The following is a 21813-nucleotide window of genomic DNA, read 5'->3' as shown; positions in this document are numbered from 1 at the left end:
TTCTAAATATAGAGAACCACCATGTCAGTGCTCCACGTTCACCAGTGATACTGGTGTCTTTGTTATGGCACCAATAATCTGAAACCTATAGCTCAACACAGACTTACTAGTAGTCTGTTCCAGATATAAATGAGCAGCCTGGAAATAAAAGAAACTAACATTTCCTTCCTCTGAAAGGCACAGATCTATACTCATTTGTATTGCTGTGTATTGTTCACTTTTTCTAATTTCCAGCAGTGGGAATAGTGTATTAGCAGGGCTCCACGGGCTGTGTTGACCATTCAGTTGCAAATGTTCTGTCATAACATTTATTTCTTCAACATGCTGACTCTCAAACATACTGAAATTTCTGCAGAAGCTCCAAGAACTACTTGGAGAAGCTACTGAAAAGAGCTTTCCTCCTCCTTAGATTAGTATGGGAATGAATACAAAAATGATTGATAGAAATAGCACAGGGCTTATTTTAATTTTGTCTTCAATACAGTAGGATAGTTCTGATTTTAAGAAGTATTTTATATGCCTATTTTTAAAAAATCCCCAAGTAAAAAGTAGTTACTTCAAAAAAAGAGAAAAAAACAACAGAACCAATACATACATAGAGAAGATTATCAAGCTATTATTAGATTTATAGAGCTTCAGAATTTGAGATGATTTCTGCAGTTTCCCTCACATGATGCTGTCCATTGCAACTAAGTGTAAACTTTTGACTCCATGTCTCTACTTAAATAGAATGGAGGTAAATAAGTATAAGAACTTCTCCATATCAGTTATTAGCAGTATTTATCAGATGCTTTTACAAACCTATTTCTGCCAGCACAACATTGTAACCATTTTTAACTGGAACACTGACCTTTTTTCTTCTGAGAAAGAATCTATATAGCCAAGGGCAATTACAGTCCACTTTTAAAAATAGTTTGTGCTCAACATTGATGAAAAAACTATACAGCAGGTAAAAAATTAGATTTATCATTTCATTGCTCTCTCAGAAGAATCAGGAATCAGTCCATTTCATCGGGCCAAGATCTGCTGCTCAGAGTTAAGAATTTATGTTTATACCAGTGGGAAAGCTATGTGGTAATGACTGAAATTTAGCTATAGTTACTATCTACTTTTGTCTCTCTCATTGTCGATACTGCCGATCCTGAACTTTTTGCTAGGATCGTTACACCACGTTGTAGTAGATAAATCTTCAACTTCTTTAGATGCAGGAAATTAGGAAGCCTGCTTTTCAAATGCGAGTTTGTAATTGAAGGCAACAGGTGCCACAGCAAGCCAAAAATCTCTTCTGAAACATATAGCAGCCTTTGAGAAACACTTCTGACAGGCAACCTAAAGATGTCTGCTGAGCAACTATGGGCTGATGGGTCTCCATCAGGCCATACTGACATGACCCAAAGCCCTCCCAGGACTCTAGCTCCCATTCTTAAAATCCCAATGCCCATCAGGCAGAGCACACTGAAAGTCATCAGCACCTTTATAAAAAGAGCTTTTTTACTCTTCACTAATTTCTTTGAAGTTTAGAAGGACTTAGAGGGTCTCGAATCTTTGCAGTTAGCTTGTCATGAATTTGGGGACATGGTGTCTGTTTTTCTTCAAATTCCAGAAAGGGACACTGGATTCATAGGGTGTGAGTTTTATAAATCTACACATTTAAGGTTGAATATCATATCCACCTGTCTTTTTTTTTTTTTTTTTTTTTTTTTTTTTTTTTTTTTACTATTTTTAGTCTACTGAATTCCTACTGAAAGGAGAAATGTCTCTAATTTAGACTTGACATTACAGGTCAATATTTCTGTCCTTTGATGGAGCGCAGACAAAAGCTGCTTGAAAACATATCATAGATGCTGCAGTCTAGACAAGAAGATAGCATGGGCAATGAAATGTGACCCAAAGGAATCCAGCACTGCATTCAATACCATTTGGAAATAACAAAGAACTTTCAGATGTCTTGATGTGAACAAAGAGTCCCTTTTGCACTGGAAATACAGAGTGTAATATGCCACTAGTATTTTATGTTGGTGCTAATATATGTCATATTTTCATTTGATCTAAACATTTAATAGTACCAGAATTCATCTCATGAATTGCCCTAATAGACCAAACAGAATCAAGGCAGAAATAAATACATTTCTCCCTTTTACACAGTACAGTAGTGAAAAAGAAATATTGGTTATAACAAAGATAATATTTGATGTGAAAGGAGGAGGAAAGTTTGAACTGTGCTAGCCCACTCTTTCCTGATTTACATGTATACACACACACAGTAACAACATTCTTCTTGCCTTATGGATCTATTTTCAGTGCAAGATTTCATTCCTTTTTAGTGCTACTGTACTGTGTCCTTACTATCTCTCAGTTCTGATAAACATGAAAAAAGTAACAAAGACTAATATCTTTGATAGGGATATTAAATTATACGCTTCAGCCTTAAGCCAATCTCTAATGATTAAAGACAAATAATATGCAACAGATGGGAAAAGATCATATCTTTCAGCAGAAGAGGACAAATTATATTCTAAAAGACACTGAATTTCCTTTTTCTTTTCTGGGAATGACGAGTAGGACTGAAGAACTCTGCTTTCATCAACCATAGCTGTGCATTGCTATGATGAATTGGCATGGTGAGATGTGTTAGAGACACAGAGAGATACAGAGACCAGAATAAAAGCAGACAGAGAAAGACAAAGATAATGTCAACTCCATTTTTTTTTTTTAAAAGAAGCTTTACATTACAGATTAAACTCAGATACTTGCTAATGTAAGCTTCTACTCTGCAGTTACTTGTAAGAAGTCAAACACGCTGCAGGCAGTCACAGCCACAACACTAAATTCAAGGGCACCTGCATACCACAGATGCTTGCACACCAACATTAACAGACATGTTTTACATCAGCCAAAATTCAGAGCTCTAAACCTATTCCACAACTTGACTTTCATATTCTCCACTTATTTCATACTTACTGGAAAAAAAAATCTGCCTTAGTTTTAAATTAATCACATTAAGTTGATATCAGAAAAATGATTATCTCCCATTTTTGATCAGGCCAGAAGCAAGCATTTTTTCAGTAAATTTCCCCTCTGTCTTCTACTCTTCCACACTGCAAACGAGCTGATTAGGGTAGGCAAAAGATTCAACAGCACTATGAAAACAAATGTAGTGAGTCTTCTAGACAGCTTTCACTCAGCAACATCCTACATGACCACAGTAAAATCTACCAGGACCCCCAACAGGGTCAGTGCAATTAAAACCTATTACAAATATAAAAAACACCTTTTTTATTTATGGCAGAAGCTATGTTTTGCCTGTAGCATAATAAAGGAAAGTACTAATTGAACAAGTGTAACAGTATCTTGCTAAAACTAAGTGATTCCAACATTATAAAAACAAAATACTATTTTGCTAAGTTTCTCATTATCCTCCATTCTGTAATGATAAGAGAAAGGCTTCCTAGAAGTGAAAGGAGATTTTTAGAAGATTTTAAGATTCTTAGTAGACAAGAAAAATTGCACAGAATTATCATCCAGTACTGTAATTATCCCAAAAATACCTTTGAAAGACAGTATCGAGCACTTTCACAGTGCCCAAGGAGACTCAATTATGTGCTTTGGGAACTGCTGGGTCAAAAGAGTATTGTTATTCTCAGCAATTACTAGAGGCAATGATTTAATCCCCTTAATAAAATTCTTAATGTTCAAAAATGCCCTGCCAAAGGAATTATCTTATGTCAATGTGATTAAAGTCAAATTTTTCACTGTTATTTACTACAGTAAATTAAATGTTAAGAAGAAGGGAAAAAAAATCCTCATGTAACAAGCTAATTTCAAGGAAATTAAAGAATTAACAGAGATTTTTAAGCTTTTAGATCTTAATGATCTAAAACTAACTTGGAAACTCAAAAAAATCACTAATTCAAAATCCCTGCTCCCACCACAAAGGCATGAAATACTTTCTTTTAAATGAGAAAAATTGATGATGATTTAAATGTTTTGGAACTCGCTAGGCATTCCTGTAGTCTATATACATTCACATTAAACTCTTTGAAAAACATTATACTACACTTCAAAGTACAAAGAAGCAAAGAATTTAAAGGCCTGTGCCTTGTTAAAAAAAAAACTAGACTGAAATTTAATAGCATCATTACATGTCGCTGCACAGATATTCTTTCCCCTTCAGTTTTGTAAATGTAATCTGCGTTCGTTTCAGATTCTCAAAGTGTGCCCTCTCTGGGATGCAGTGATGCTGATTTGTGATGGGTTGTGTTATGCGGTGCGGTGGCAGTTTACCTTGCTGACATTCCAGTACAATTTACTGAAGATTAGAATCATTTTGTCAGGTAAATCAAATCAACAGCTAACTTATAAATACGCACCAAGGGATTTAAGTGACTGAGTTTCAGACAGCGAGCTCTGAAAGAAACATTCTCTTTCCTGGATTTGCTGCTCGGTGAGTACAATATTGAAAGTGATTTCTGGATGAGTGGAATTCTAATAGAAAATAAAATCATTAAAAATATATATATTTTTTCAGGTCCAGATACAAAACTACAGGCATGATGTCTTGTAGTACCCAGCAAGTTATGTAACCAGTGATGCTCACACATGCAACTTTTGCAGAGGTCAGACGCACTGTTCTGTCCATTATGTCAAACCTGAAACAGGTGGAATTGAGTTCAGATACCACATGCAACATTTCCTTTTCCAGCTTGAAATTTTAGATTTTTAATACATGCCTGCTGCTTTGTCTTCCATGTACATTAGCTTTTTTAAAAAACATCAGCTGAACATGTCCTGCAACTATAGAGCACATCAAATTGATGAATAGAGCCCAGCTTGCAACATGAACAGTGTGCCCAAGCAGGACTTGTTAAATTCTCAGTCTTACAAAAAATCTGTAACCACTTCCAGTTCAGATGAGACCCATCTCACACTAAAAGCAGGTAGAGATCACTCCCATTTATTTTATTCAAACACAGCAGGACTTACGCAGGATTAAATGATATCACAAAGAACTTGAATGAGACCATACTGACTCGTACATCTTCAGAGCATGGATTGTATTACAGACACCTCCTCTGAAGGAACTGCTATGTGTGGAGGAAGTGTTCTCCACTCCCTGACATAAGCACAGAGCTGTGCTATCGCAGAAGCTTTTCAGAACTGGTTTACAGCTTAAATGTGTTAAATGTAAGCAATGAAATGGACAGATAGGTATAGGCAACGTACAAAGTGCTTAAAATCCTAATCATAAGAAAAGTCCTTATAAGAAAAGCAGTGAAGACAGAAGCTCTGAGGATTTTACTTTCCTATTAGTGGCTTCATCTCTCCTATCATTATCAATTTACCTTCAAAGAAAACTGACAAAAATCTCTGGAACATATTAGTTCAATGCATTTGCCTTGCCACCAATGCCAATTAGCATTTCTTTGTTATCACCTACTTCTTATGATCTTCTTTTACTGCCATTCCAAACAACAAACATCATAATTGAAGATACTCTCAGACTTTCAAGTCATAAGTGAAATGAAAAATGAATAGCATTCAATATAACCACAATGGATTAAATGGACAGAGTGGATTGGGCTTTCTGAAAATTCAAGAAGCTTTATTGTTGAATCAGTTTTTGTTTACCCTGCAACAATGATGCATAGAAAAGAAACAATCTGACCTAACATTTAAAGACAAGTTTCCTTGCACTGAGGTCCTTTTGTCCCAGAAAGGAAGATTAGACCTAGATAATTAAATGTGCACTTTGCAGCAGATACTAGGAGGAATGACAGTGCACTGGAATTACCATTTGCAGACACCTCATCACCTTGAGACAAGAGTTGCACATGTTTACAGCTGGTTCATCCCCAGAAGATTTGTCACAAGTGATGAGGAGATAACTGAAACTATTTGTCAGAATATCCTAAATAAACGAGTTTCTTACATTTTAAAGATTTCAATATCATACAAGCTATGCTTAATGAAATACACGAGATCATACTAACCATTGTCAGAAAATAATGACTTTCCCAGGAAAATTAGAAGTATATTCATAAAAAAAAAATTACTTATAAGCTGGAACTCAACTTCTGATGTTGAACTTGGCTCAGAGCACAGCAGAGAGCAAAGCTGTCCCAGCCCTGCAGCCAGCAGTTCAAAGCAGCCCCACGCTTCCAGCACCATCGTGCTGCAGCCAAAGGTACCCAGCCCATTCCTGCTGAAAGCAATTCAAGCAGCCCCCAGCTATACACCTCTTCAGATCTAACACACCAGGAGCCACTTGGCTGAAGGTGTCATTGGTAATACAGCCAGCGCTGAAATAGTAACTATGCTGTTAACAGTCACTGACATCCTTACCTATTGTAACAGATAAGCTAAATCCTGCAGACATGGAGGGAAGAGCCTTTAGTGCCACACTGAAGATCAGATTAGTTGCTACACTGAGTGAAAAGACTGCTGGCCCCAAGCTCCAAGTGACCGCTCCCCATCCTCTACTTGCTCCAATAGGTCAAAATCCATTTAACTAAATGCACTTGAGAAGTTTTTTTTGTTTGTTTGTTTGTTTTTTTAATATATATTAGCAAAATGGTAGCTAACACCTTTTGATTCAGATGCAAGAGGAGCAGAAATGACAGCAGGGACCACCACCCCTATGGGAGCAGCAGTTATAGTCCAGCTCACAGCACCAAACATACTGCTTGTCTTGCACTCTTCTTAGTGAACTTCAGGCACAAGAACTCCCTCATCCAGTGAAAAGAAAGGGAAATAACTAGCTAAGGAGGAAGGCATGCTCACTCTAAAGGGCTCGGTGATTATGCAGATAAGATGCATTTATTTCCCTTTGTACTTTACAGTTCAGATATAAACGAGAGCCATTATTGAACACAGCTCTTGTCAAAATACTCTCCCTAAGTCTTTATTTCCATCTTCTGTATCTATTTCCAGCATGCAATAAAATAAATTGGGTTCATTGGCACCAACTCTGATCTCTAACTAATGCTATTTTCACATCTAAAAATAGTTCAAGTTTATTTATAGCATTGTTTCGTCTAACAAACTTCTGATGTCAACCAACATCACAGAAAAAGAATCAATGACCAAGGCCTAGATTGTTTTCAACCATAGACAAAAAAGTTTGACAAGACTAATGATAAATCAGGATGACTATGCAAGAAAGTCTCTGGAATGTACTGGTGTTTCAATTTTACTAAGGAATAATAAACAGCCTTGAGGAATAATATTTCCATATGACAGCTGTGCTGTGGAAGGGGGGAGGGGGTGCATTTCAACTGTAAGAGCTGTCTTCACACCAACTTGCTTCAGATCTTTAACATTTGGACCTTGTACTTCCATGGCTGAAATGGCACGGATACAGAAAGTTGTTACCATCCCAGCCCAATAGCAACAGCTAGGCCTGTCCTATACCTATATCTTCTGTGTAGCCACAACAAAAGAGAAATTGTTATTTTTTGGGATGTTAAACTGTTTCAAGAATTCAGTAGCTACATTTTGAAATCATTTATGGAAGTAAATAGTACTATCATTTTCTGTGGAAAGTACTTTTCATCCTCTTTTTTTAAATCTTCATTATTTTCCTTTCTAATAGCTCAGTTTCAACACAGAAATTCTGCCTTTCTGTGCCATGGCTGGTACTAGAGAGAATTTTTCCAATTAAATCAGGAAACTCTGACTCTTAAGTATATCCAGAAAATTAGATCTCACTTCAAGAACTGTTGTTTTTTTTTTTTTTTCACTGAGACAGCATTCCCTTTACCAGTACCATCGCACAATTTAAGTTGACAGTAAAACATAATGAAATTTAACAGGTTAGTTCATTTTAAAAGTCTGAGCAAAGTCAAATACTGGAGGTGTCCCGGAGTGTACCAACAGAGGGAAGATGCTTATCTCAGAGGCCCCAGAAGGAACTTCCTTTTGTGCAGTATCTTCACAATCCATTACACGCATCTGAAGCTCCAAAACCATCTCTAACATAAAGGTAAAATCAGAAAGCCTTAACTCTTTACCTTTGTTTTTCCCCAACCTCCCCCACCCCTGAGTCAGTTTAGAGCTGGTTTGAAGATACCACCATGAGAAATCTTGAAGCCCTATCTAAAAAAAAAAAATAATAAAAAGTCATACCATCTGCAGTCAGAACAGCTTACCAAGTGCCACACCACATGAGTACAGCATCACGGCACTGCTCTCCAGTTCTGTGCCATTCTATCCAATGAATCTAGCAGTAAAAACAAAGAAGTAGCTCACAGATGCTATTTACAGCCTGTAACACCATAAAAGATGTAAGCAGTAGTTTGGGTTAGGTGAACAGTCTATCAGGACAGGCTCATGTGTGCACAGTGACCCAGGATACCAAATGCTGTTGAGTCTATGGTGCGTGTACTTTTCCTTCAAATTAACAATTCCACGTTTCTCCACATCTACATATCAATGGCTGATCCTTTGCTGCTAAATAACCTTGAGTATACGTACAGCATTAAGCAAAGGAAGATTAAATGCATTTTGAGAGTGTGGTAACACAGCAGTTCACCAACTTAGCGCACAAGAAATGCTCACATCAGTGAGAATTCCTTTAATAACATTGAACAAGATTAAGCATTAAACCAGGGATGCAAAGGGTACAGTAATGCTGATCCACAACTTAAAAATGGAGGCGCTAACTTCAACCCAGCACTATCAAAAAGGGCAGTGTAACAGAAAAGGGATCCACAGATTTGTTATTCATCAAGTCCTTTCATAAAATTGAATCTTTTATGACTAAAATTTGCTATTAACTCATTTTTCAATTCACTGCTTCTGAAGGAGCAGAGAAACATGAAAATACTATTTTTAGCCTGCTTTTATGAAATGCTTATCAAGGTCAAGCAACACAATTTGAAGAGTGAAATATGTTATTATAACACATTTCATTTTATGCTGGTCAGAAACATTATTTTTAAGAAAACCTACCCCCACATGTGCTTTAGTTGCACTGAAGTTTCAGTTAATTGTTTTTCTTTTTCCTGTTAAGACTTAAGTAATGTCTGGAAATTCCCTCTGGCCACTTCCATCCAGCACACACAAGCTTGCTGCCATTCCTTGTTATTTGCCACTCACAAATGGAAGTTTAAACAAGCAAATTTAGTGTGGGACATCCTCACAGCTCCATATGACATAATTTCATAGCACTCATTTCTACCACACACATACCAGAAGCTCCTTATTAAGTGAAGGCATGCTCCCAGAGAGCGACAACACACAGGGCACCGACCATCCTCTCTTCCTGGAGCCCAGGAAGGCTACCCCAGCTTTTTGCATGTATTTAACCTGCTAGATCGCTTCTGCATCAACCAATAACTGATGCCAGATGGTTTTTCCTCATGCTTGAAGGAAGTTTCTTCCCTGCTCCCACCTGACAACACATCTCCAGCAGCAGACAGCTATCCAGACACACTGACAAGGACCTGGCTCCAGGTCCCATATCTTCCTGTTGACAGAGAGTCTAAAACCTTGCCATCACTTTTTGCAACATCTGACGCATCTCACAGATAGGGGAAGGTTTTCATCCCACAAGAGGCTGAAAATAAAGGTCACAGGAAGAATAATCAGAAAAATAGGGGCCACAAGTAAAAAGCAATCAGAACCAGCAAACTTCATGAACCTGAAAGTTAAACCCGAGACTGAATTTGTTCAGGCAGCAGTGAGAAACATTTCATTACTTTTGTGCCTAGCTACACGCACGCAAGGAGAAAGCCAATATACAGATATATGCACACATATACTTAGTATGTTTGTATTAGCAAAGTATTTAAGAACATAGTGTGGGACTATCAACAACAGAAATTTTTATGCAGTTTTAGCTATGAGCAGATGCCTAGCCCATAGTGCAGAAGCAACGTGTACATCACATTTCCCTTAACAATTCAAGAACTTCCAGCTACAGGCTGCCCTGCACTCGCAGCAATCACCATGTGTCAGCAACCACAGTGGCTGCCTTTCCTGTGAAGTTACTATTGGGGGGAGGAGCTCACAGCTCAGCCAGTCTTTGAAGGGCAGCTCAGCCCTTCCTGGCTGTTCTGAGGCTGGTTGTTGCCAATGATCCACGTCATGCTCTCAAATTTTTCTAAGAAGAGATAACATAGTTTGTCCCTTTGCACCATCTCCAGGCCATTCCTGACCTTGCAGATATCCACCATATACCCTTCATTGTGTTTGTTTAGTTTGTTTAGAGATTCCCCCCCACAGGAAAGTCCTGGCTTATTTAGCTGATCCTCATGCAGAAGCCATTCCATAAATTTGATTATCATCTTCCATTTTGTACTGCACTTCCTCCAATTATAATCTGTCTTTTCTAGATGAGTAGGCAGAGTTCAAGATGCAGATAAAGCTTGTACTTATATGTTAGGAAAAAAGAGGTTCTCTGTTCCTGTGTCAGAAGTCCCAGCATTCAGTTTCATTTTGAGCACTGCCAAGCAGCGAGATGATGTTTTCATTGTATTTTCACAGCCTGAAGAACTCATTCCTGAGGTTTCTATTAAGGGAATCTTGTGGATTGTTACCCAACAGAAGCAGTGGTTTCATTTAGCTTCTTGCAGTGACTTTATTGTCACTGAGCATGGCCTCTTCTGCCAGGATCCTCTGCTGGCCCTCAGACTTTATAGCAGGTTTCCAGCGCCTGATGTGCTTGAAGATTTATTTTTGTCTCATATTTCTTTATCTTGTGCTTCCTTAAAATGTTCTGATTTTTTTTTTCTTTGGGTGGAGAAGACAATGGTGCTATAGGACAGTGCTCTTCTAGCACTGAATTCCCTCAAGCAAGGTGTACCATGCAACCTGTTCTTTACAATGCAACATTTAAGGCTTAAACTACAAACTATGTATCTGGATGCAGTTGTATTATTTGCATATAGGCAGCCACTTGCTCCAGAGCCCAATGTGCAAATACACACACCTCACCCCAGGGTGCTGCACCAACCATACGCTGTACCTTCCTTCCCATACCTCCCTGCCCCATTTATCATCCCTTTTTTGTTTAAAAAACATTGCAGTTAACGTTCTCCTTTGCTGGATGCTTTACAAAAAGTAGTTATATTTTTCATGTATAATGCATGCATTTAATTGCCTACCACACAGAACACAGTCCTGCAAGTGCACAGGAGAGATCTTGTCAAAGTAATAAATAATTGTCCCCAGCCCAAAGAAATGATTGATGGACCCTTACTTTCATTTGCTTCCTGGCTTTTTCCTTAGTGGACCTTCTACAATAAAAATCAGATATTGTTTTCTCAATAGCCACGAAATGCTGAATGCACAAATGCTTTCTAGCTCCATGCTTCAGCTCCTGCTGCTCCTCAGAACACTGTGCTGTGCCTGTGGCAGAGCTACAGCACGCAGTGCATTAATCATTGGGGAACGCCGTGCCAGAACTAGGTAGTAGCTTTACTAACATTTGTGCCATTAAAGACCAGGAAATAAAAATTGAGCTTTAACAATCTTGTTAAAATAATAGTTGTCCTAGGAGAGCTCAATACGTCAAGTGTTTGACAGCACAACAGTTCAAAATGTGCAGGTAGGCACAAAGCACACAACGTTAGGGCTGGTAGCAGCTCTGTGTTGTTACCAGGTCAGTTGAGGACTCCTTACCATACAAAAGGCTATGCACACAGAGGGCTCTCCAGAAGCTCAGCCACCAGCAGAGGTACAAGCGGTGCCAGTAGGGAAGAGCTTCCTCCCTATTTTCTTCCAGATGTATTTTTTGAGCTCCATAGTTTTTCACTTGCTGCTTTATGCTATACCATGACTTTCTTTCTTCAGAGACATAACTACTGGCTTTTTTTTGTTTGTTTGTTTTTACATTTAGTTTGTGATGCATTTGGAAAACATGGAGAGCTCTACTGCATTCACCCACACTGTAACATCCTTTATTCCTTAACTGAATAAACAGTTTCCATTTCCTAATGTAACATTCATGGAGAAAACTAAATGAATGGCGAGGAGAAATGGTTTCTAACTAAAAGAAGGCTGATTTAGATTGGATGTAAGTAGAAAGGCTTTTTTTTGTTTGCTTGTTTTTAAAGGATAGGAAGGCACTGGCATAGGTTGCCCAAAGAAGTAGTAGAAGCCTTGTGTCCAGAGACAACACCAGGCCAGACCAGGCTCTGAACACCTGACCAAGTTGTAGATGTTCCTGCTCATTGTAGGAGAGTTGGATTAGATGACCTTTAAGGGTCCCTTCCAACTCAAATGCATCTATGATTTCATGACCATTTATCAATGGATAAATAGCTAGATTTAATGACAAGCGTCTTGAATGACAAGCTTCTTGAATAATAAAACATTTCACAAATGCACACAAATAGAATTATCCACAATTAATAGCTACATTGAACAGAAAAGGGTAGGTTGATGAGAGGGAGAATTATACAGAAACAATCTATTTTTTTTTGCAGAAATCCACAATATGTTTTTCATACTTTGGTCCCACAGATTCTGGCACAGAACAATTTCTCATTTTATAATTCTCCTTACACTTTCTCTCCCATCTTGAAACTAAAAATAAGAAGGAAATAAATTTGGAACCATAAAACTTTTATCTTCTAGCTGAGTTCACATAAAGGAGAATAAAGAATCAATGACACTTCATCACTAGAAAACCAGTGACGGGAGAACTGCTCCTTTCTGACAAGAGCATTTCAAATTTCCCCAGTCAACATCCTGACCTGGTGTGGAATATTTACAGCACAGGAGCACAGAGTTCAGAGATAATCCCTAAAACACCAGATTATAAATATTATGTCCACAACAGTGAGTACTGAGTTGTTGTCTTGAGTCCACCTGTAAAAATGGCCAAAATTCCAGCTGCTGCCTGAAAACAGATTTCTCTGTTTGTTTCAACCTCAATATTTTGAAGGTAATCTAATAATACACTCATTGAAATTCAAAGAGTTTAGACTCGTAATCTAATTGCTTAAATACAATCAAAAAGCATGTTGTGGTGGTGCTTTTTTGTTTGTCTTTGCAAAGCTACAGCACTTCAGTCCCATAATATAGCATGCTCTAAAAGAAGACAACAATTTTTTGTTTAGACTGGTAGAAATACAAAAGCAGGGCTGACACAACAATTTCAAAAATACAGAAGCACACAACAGTTTTAAGATAGACTTCATTTAAGTTCACTCATTAGGTTGCACGTCCTTATCTCTGTAATGTTACCCCAAAGCCTTGCACCCTCAATCTGGCCCACTCCTGTGATAGTAAGACACACTGACTGATTCTCACTTACAAAATTAGTATCTGGAAATCAGCAGCCCTTTAATCTCTATGTAACACAATGGAAAGCACAACAAGACAGCAGAGCAGCGAGGTCCCAGGTCATAGCAAGCCTGAGAGTCCACTCAGACATAACAGCAGCAGACGCAGAATTAAGATAAAGAAGCTGCCTACCTTTGGAAGGTCTCTAAGGTCCTCAGATGCACAGGGATCTCCAGATGAGATCTCTTCACCTCCCCCGCCAACCCTTAAATGAGGTCTGGGAAGGGGTGCATCCTGGCTCCACCCCTTCCAGTCACTCAGGCACATTGCATGCACCTGAGCTCTGCTGGGTCGGCCCTGCCTTCCTACCAGGTGCTCAATCCCTGCTTCAAGCCATGACTCAGCATTTCAGCTACACCCTAAAAAGATGCTCGGACTTTCTTTTCAGCACTTTCCCTATGCTTTGTGTCACAGAGCTGTGATACAGAGCACATCCCTTTGCTCTCCAACAGTGCTGAGATGCAGCAATCTGGAACTGACTCATCACAAAACCTCCGCCCCTCCGCCAAGGCCCCAAGCCATTTTCATTTTGTAATGCTCATTGCTGAGAATGACTGCCATAAGCCATTCCCTGGGCTCCCCTTCCTACTATGTCCTGCTGTTGCCACTTCTCCTCACACGATTACTTTTGCTTGGCAAGCCACTTCAAACACTGTCTAAACACTGTCTCTCTCCCAGTTAGTTAGTTATTTGTGTTTCTCTTTAATGCACAGAAGGTCTTAATACTCTTGTCTGAGTATCACTAGGACCTACAGTTTGTACATAAAAACAGGTACATTCATAAGCACAAGGAAAATTTGTGGTTTGGCAGTAGGCGCATAGCACCCTTACCTGCTCTTTGTATCAGCTCTGCTTCTGTAAGAGGCATCTTATCCCACAGTTCTTTGTCCAGCCATTAACTGAGTGTGCTAAGAGAAGCAATCTGAGATAAAGAGCAGCACTGAGAAAGGTGATTAATTACAGTCAGAATTTCCCTCTCAGCAGGGTTGGAGTCATGGCTAGTAAATAGGAAAGAAACCAAAAAATATGAAGATAAGTACTAACAGTTTCATTTTTCTATTTTGATTCTCAATAAAGTAGGAAGCCCAAGAAAGCATCACATGATAATGCTTGATTATAACGATGAACAATGTCATATGTTACACATAGGAGCACCTGTTCAGTTTCAGATGGTCTGACTGTGGAGAGCATGAGTTTACCATAATAATAATGTGAGATTGCTTATATGGGGTTGATGTTGCACACTTCTTCCTCCCTGGAAAGTGAGGCTCATGGCTATACAGACATGAAACAAACCATGTTGCAGCGAATATGAAACCTTCTGGGGCAGGAGAAAGAGCGGAGAGTGAGTCTGCCTATTTCTGGAAATCCTAGAGAACTCTGGGCAGAGAAACTACCCCACGATTTCTCTGCAGACCCATAACTCTCTTTTCCAACAGATGATGAGACAAAAACAATAGAAACTGAATTTTGTTGGGATCTCTCTAAAGATTTGCTTTCTCCTGTGTAGACTTCCATAGTTACATATGACGTGGCAAGGCAGTACCTTGCAAAGCTGTCTATAGTATTTTCCAATATGGATGTCAAACCACACAGGCCTTCACTCAGTGCTCATTCACCCACTGATGCAGAGCCTATGGTGCACAGATCCTGACATGTCTGTGTGCTAACAGCAAAAGGAATAAATAACAAAGAATAATAAAGCATCTGAGTTTTCAAAGAGTCTTTCATCCTAGCTGGTATAAGATCCCACTCACCTTCTGAGATTTCTATCCTTGGTATGGTCATTAGAACTTTGAAGCTTCTTTTAATTAAATCAGCTAGAAAATAGCCTGAGGTCTTCTGCTGGTTCTCTCCAGTGAATAAAATACAGAGCCTGTTTCAATAAAACATGTAGAAATTTGGGTAAACTAATTATTTCAAGTGGGAAAAAAAAAAGAAAAGAAAAGCTGTGTTTTCTCAGTTCTTGGTAGAAAAGTCAACTGCTTTCGAAATTATTTAGGTTCTCCCACAAAACGTATGTAATTTCAAAACTGTTTTTGTATCATTAAAATAGAAGTTATTTGCCTTGTCCTACCTTTCCCTGCCAAGTTTTATTTTTCATTTCTCAGTATGATCATTAGCAGAAGTTTATGAGCACACGCAGCATACTTGCTGATGATTGATTCAATATTACATCAACTTCTGGCCATAATAAATGGTACTCAGAAGAGTTTCTTCTCTTCTTTTTTTTTTTTTTTTTTTTTTAACAAAACAAACTGTTCTCTCCTTTTTGTTTCTTTCCCAATGATTCTAAGAATGTCAAATATCATTTCCATTTCCTGGTTGAAATGTTTACAGAGCAGGCAATGAGCAATAGGAGGTGAAGTCTCCACTAACAGGGGTGAGGCTCAGTGGAAATCTGCAGCAGAGGCAATTTTGTGAGACGCTTTGTAGTTTAAGCTCCCTACATGATATCCCAAACATTCTGCCTTTTTAGGGCTGAGATTCTGTCAGGCAGATTTCATCTGATCACATTATACTGATTTATTCCATGTTCCTCACAGTTCTTTGTATACAAACCCATAGAAACCTAAGACTGTTGCATCTATTCTCCTGAAATCTGTGTCAACAGACTGCATCAACAAGATTTTTTAAAGTCACCATGCTGTTTGGCATTCAAACACAGTAATAAACTCTGTAGCTAAAGTTTGTGTACTTAATTATTTGAAAAAGAGGTTAATTTAGGCTATTTTGTCTGGTCTAGTAGAATTTACAACATAAGCCACTACTCTAGGGTATCTGCAACTATGAAAATGCCTGAAAAATACAGATCTTTATACATAATCTCTGAAAGCTACAAATATGCCTGAGAAATCTATTGCTGAAATCTCTTGCTTTATTTAGGCTGAGAAACCAAAGCAATACAAAGCTGTGAAGGAAGAGCCCAGCTGGCAAAGTGCTCAGAAACACCTCACATTCCATTACCCATTCTTGCCTATTGAGTTGACCAGTTACCATTGCCTGTGATGAGTTCACATCAAATAGTATCCTTTATCACTTCTCTGCTCCTCTAATATCAATTAATTTTATACTCAAAGGATATGCTCTTTGTCTAAAATGATACTTAGTCTTCCTGCTTTGCAAATATGACAAACTGTATTTATACTATTTTTCTTGGTAGGATTTTCAGTAGTGATTAGGAACAATGCAAAATGGCAATACAAGTAAAGGTTGGAATATTTTAGAGACTTGTCCTAGTCTCTGAATTGGGAACTAGCACAGAACTGTCCATACCATTACAACACAGAGTTCTTTTGATTTACAAGGATATTTTGCATTATATAGATTTACTGGATACACTGATTAACCTGGAACAAAAAGCCTGAATCAAGGAAGATACCTGGAGTCAAAAATCTGTTAACTTTCTTTTTAAAATAAACTTTCTTTTTAAAATAAACACTCTCAGGTGTCCAGTAAAGCCAAGGATCTCCTTATTCAAGTAGGCGTAGGTGCAACAATCAGCACAAGGAAAATTATCCTCTAAAAATGGACTAGCCCATTATCTCACTTATCCAAGTATATTACTCAGATTGCTCCTTTCAGCCACCTACACCTCTCTGAGAAAAGATCAGAGATAAATATCCTATTTGCTGTTCATTCCTCTTGTGTCATGCCCATCCCTCCATGCTGCTCCCTGAGCAAATTCCTGGTTACGAGAGGTATTGCCTACTTCTGTGGTGATCTCATGGCCAGGGGAGCAGGGAGCTCCTTCTGCTTGGACCCTCAGATATCACAAAAACAACTTTGATTAATCAGCTTCTAATTACCAATTCATCCTTTTCTTTGTTCTCTAAATCATCATAATGCATTCCTTACTTCAAAAGTCCAAATATCATATACACATCCCAATAAAATTCAAAGTAGTTCTTATTATTTGAGCAACCTTTAAAAAAGTGTAAACATACTAAAATAATAAACCAATTGTCAGACACAACTAAAGGAATAAGAAGTTTTCCTGAACACTGTATGAACAGGGTGACTGATTTAATATTCCTCTTTGAAACAGCCTTCCCTACAATATATTAATACACTTTTCCATCACAATGGCTAGATTCATATCAGAGACCAATTGCTCTTCTTTCTGTAAACAGAAACAATTTCTAAGAGCATTGTGTAAAGGGCAATGGATAACTCTCATTTATTTATAAAGGGGAAACCTCTTAATAGGCTGATGGAAGAAGAAATTGAAGGAATAGAAATCTAGTCAAAAAAAAAAAAAATCACATTCAGAACTCTGTCCCTTGGTATAGAAGCTCTTTGCTTATTTGTGCAATAGCAGCACCCTGCTGCAGTCTCTTGGGCTAACACAGCATGCCTGTGTCTTCAGAGCCATACAGGGATGGACAAAGATCCAGCCTGAGAAGCCATCTCCCAGGAAAAAGGAGAGCCTTTGATCAGACAGACCTCAGGAAGGTTGCAGTCTTCCTTTCCTCATACTTTGGCCTTGGTTTCCATCTCTGATGGAAGCTCAGCATTGTCAGCTTAAATCAGCCCAGTAAAAATGAGCAGCAGAACAAAGAGGAAGTTGAGCAGCTCATTGAACCAGGTGTTACTGCCGGCAGTAGTCATCACATGGGCCTGCCCACACACTCCTTAGAGCACATAAACATTCTCACAAGCCTCATGTAGGCATGCACTGAGATCCAGAGCCTGCTAGTGCTTTGCCTCCATTCTTGCTGTATGGCCAATCTGGATGCTTTCATCTTGGTGAAGGCAATATTTAATATTATCGGTTGGCTAACTTGGAAATATTTCACAGTGAAGGCTTATGTTTCCTCCCATCTTTAGCAAATCTCAAAGTAAAGATTTTTCTGCTTTGTTTCCTTACACACAGTTGTGTTTTGGACCAACTTCAGGATTAACATTTGCCTTTGATGCACAAGCTACCTTTCTAAAAATAAAACTTCTGATTTTCTTCTCGTTTTTATTTTATGATAGATCTTGTAGAAGCACTATAAACTATTTAGCTGTTGTCTAACAGTATTAAATAGAATAGTTTTTCCACTCTGCATCGATTTTCTTTTGCTAGCTTATTTGACTATACAAAGTAGAGGTTTAATAGCAAGTGCTTGAAAAAGGTACATCCAAAAATACTGCCCCAGTGACTTAGTTCTGTAAATAGTATGACAAAACTATGCACACTCTGAGTTCAGAAATGTAATTCACAGGAGAAGAACAAAGAGAAACCCAAACCATCTGTTTTGGCAAGTTGTTAAGCTTGCCAACAGAGAAAGGTTTCTTCTATCAAAACTAAGATAGAAGAATATTGGTCATACACAGAATTTTAGATTTCTGATTGTCTTTGGCCCAAAAGGGTGTTTTAAACTGAAAGGGAATGGTTATTTTTCTACTGCTCAATTAAAAGCAATTAGGCTTTTGCACACCGCTCAGTATCAGTATCATAAACAACTGAAAATCTCAACTACTCAATGTGGCATTCCAGATGAGTTAATAGCAGATTAACAGTCTGCATTACTCATCCTAAAAATTCTCTTTGAACCATGTATTCAGTCAGACCTACTGGGAAATGCAGCATTTTGTCATAGTAATGAACCCCTTTTAGCTGTAGGAAATGAAAGACTGTCATTGTCTGACAGCTAAACATTTCTTGCAACACTGCATATCCTCTAAGAGCCCGTGTTCTAATGTACAAAGTATACTCAAAAGTAAAAGAAATTCGATCAGAATGCAAAACTGTATGTTTTCCATAGACACATGAAGGCTGGTAAATAGCACAAATAATGAATCTGTCACCAGTACAGCATAAAAATGGGTCCATATGAGTCAAATAATAAATTGAAACTAGTTAGCAGGTTATCGGAATACTGAAACTATATGAGTGGGTTATCTAAATGCATCTCTGACTGTCTAGGTAAAAGCCCATTTTGTTTCATTGCAATAGAGGTAAGGGTAATTCTATTATTCCAATTTTTGCTTCCCATTTTCAGAAAACCTAACAACTATCACAATAAATGCACTTTAGGTGCACATCAGAGTCACTGATTTCTACATACTCAAGACCTATGAATAATTACAATCCCAGTGAACTAGAAAAGTATAGTTAAATCTTTTGAGCAAGATTTTTTCTTTGGTCAAAAAACAAATTATAAGGATGTGTACAGCGTAACCCTGAAATGATTAAGAAAGGATCATTTCTACTCCACCATCCTTTCGCTTTTCCTCATCCAAGACTGCCACCATTTGCAGGACTCCTTGTTTCTACTATCAGGAAACCATCATATAACCTGAGCCATTGCTCCTTCAACATGTTGCAGTCTCTCAGAAGAACCACTGATCAGTAGATTATGGAAAAGGATTAAAAAGTGACTTGAGTTCATTTTTATCCTTCTGCACAGACATTGCATGTTCTGATAAAACTCGGGAGAAGCACGGGTTTAAAAATGGTATAGCTCTCTCTGATTTAATATTAGTATCACAGTAAAATGAATGACAGGAAAAAGAGAATATACATAAAGCCACTCTCACCTTGTATGATGCATGTTATGTTCTCAGTTAGCAGAACATTTGTCCCTGCAATGCAAGGTTGTCAAAAAGCACCAAATGCATTTGAGAGGACAGATCAAACAGTGCTTCTCTATACAAAGAACCGAATGCAAAATAGAAAGGAGGTTGCTCCATTTGGTAAATAACAAAGGCATCACATCCTCTGTAATCAGCTGAGACTAAAAGCTATAAAGATGCCCTTTCAGTAAGAGGTGCAAATCCCTACTGACTCACAAGGCGTGGGAAAACAAGATGGGAGACTGTCAAAAACAACATTTCTGTCACCAAAAGTCACAGGAGACACAAACTTCAGTCATTCAACATTCTAGTTCTCATCTTATTTTTTTCATTTTTTAATTTTTTTTTTACTCTAGGTAATATGAAGTTATGCTTATATTTTACGTGCAGATCATGTGCTGAGAGAAACATGCACCCAAGAAATCTTCACACAATAATATACAAAAGCATAAAAAAAAGTTTGATTCTTCTGTTCCAGCAGCCTTCTAAGTCAGGATTGAATTCATCCACCAGATTTCTATATTATACTGGATGTTAGCAGGCAGGCTTCACACCTACAGTTTTAGAGTTAGCATAAAATATTAGAAAAACAACTTATAATTTGTTTCTCTCATTCCTTAGTTGGTTTACAACAAATAAGGTACAAATTTCAACCAGAGTGCAAGCCATATATGATAACCGGAAATTTGCCAAGGCATGTATCATTTCAGTGGTTAAATATGCAAAAAAATTCAATATGTGATAAAGGTGATAAATAATAATATATATGATAACAACTATTATCACTAAGTAAAGATAAATAACCACAACAAAACTGTTTTCCCTCCTATAGAATCTTGTGACTCGGCATAATTTCCAGGAAATATTATTGTAATTCAGAATGCACAGGTGAGCTCCTCTGACAGACACTGCAGTAAACTGAACACAGAGCTAGGTTTGTCAGGCCTAGGTTTGCTGAAGTTTCCATGTACTCTAATCACTGAATAAACAACATAGTTAATCTGGGCATACAGCACATAGGAGGGCATTACAGTCCTGATTTGAATTATTATTACAGGAATTGTTTCATTGTGCAATTGTTTCTCTGTTCTACATTTGGTCCTGGAAGTAGTTTGACTGTTGACCTCTCTCTTTTCTAAATTGGATCATAAGAAAATAAAAACATATATCTCAAATAGTGCCTGTGTTTTTATGGACCTCTCAAAGCTGGACTGAGCCTCATATTAGCATTCTTGATTATTTTTTTTTTTAACCAGAGTAGAGTGAGCTAACAGGTTACAGAAAACTGAATAATGAATAATTTAATCAGCTGCATCATAAAACAGTTATATTAGGAATACTGGAATCATAGAAGCACAGGATAATACAGGCTGGAAGTCTTGTCCAACCAACTGCTCGAAGTTGGACCAATTTAGCAGGTTACAGCACTTTACAGCATTTTTGAGCAACTTTTAATTTCGTTAAGGGTAGTAGAAAAAACTTGGAGAGAAAAAAAAAAAAAAAGAGTAAATCTGAAGGTAAAGAGACCTCTTGAATACATTGGTCAGAATACACACTATATCTACCTACATTTTCAGAAATAATCACAGCTGGCAATGGCAAAAACTTTTCAGAGCAATGGGACTTGATTTTTATAGGTTTCTTCCAATTGAAATAATTCTAGTTTACCATTCTTAGATACTACTGTAGCAAGATAAGATGCAAGAAATAGGCAAAGCTCTAAGCAAAACAATAAAAAAAATGTTATTAGTTCTCAGATGTAATACGCGATATCAACCCTTCACTTCAACCAGATACTGTCCTGTACTTTACTGTGAAGTACATAAATTCAGAAGACACTCAAGGAACATGCTCAGAAAAGAAGAAACCATTTCTGAGTACAACTCACAGAAGGTCCCAAGGGCCTCATTCAGAAATTTGGAGACAGAATTTCAACTGCTGACTTTTTAAATGAGTTTT

The 21813-nt window shown here is 37.9% G+C and overlaps 1 protein-coding gene across 7 annotated transcripts in view; it reads right to left on the bottom strand.

The window, feature by feature from the left end:
* Positions 1–21813, bottom strand: part of LOC116230830 (uncharacterized) — a 209420-nt gene that overhangs the window by 91021 nt on the left and 96586 nt on the right. For 3 of the 7 annotated variants that reach the window (XM_090147294.1, XM_090147295.1, XM_090147297.1), the window contains exon 4: positions 15048–15166. The exons of 2 other annotated variants lie outside the window; for them this stretch is intronic. In XM_090147294.1, the coding sequence (XP_090003420.1) occupies positions 15048–15166 (119 nt within the window). Of the gene's footprint in view, positions 1–6618; positions 7341–8124; positions 8219–14121; positions 14213–15047; positions 15167–21813 lie in introns of those variants that run through there. 2 more of the 7 variants (XM_090147299.1, XM_090147298.1) reach the window with 2 other exon arrangements.

The sequence above is a fragment of the Phasianus colchicus genome, chromosome 10 (genome assembly GCF_987193195.1).
Source record: "Phasianus colchicus chromosome 10, bPhaCol1.hap1.1, whole genome shotgun sequence".
NCBI classification, from domain to species: Eukaryota; Metazoa; Chordata; class Aves; order Galliformes; family Phasianidae; genus Phasianus; species Phasianus colchicus.
This window is presented reverse-complemented; position numbering and strand designations above follow the sequence as displayed.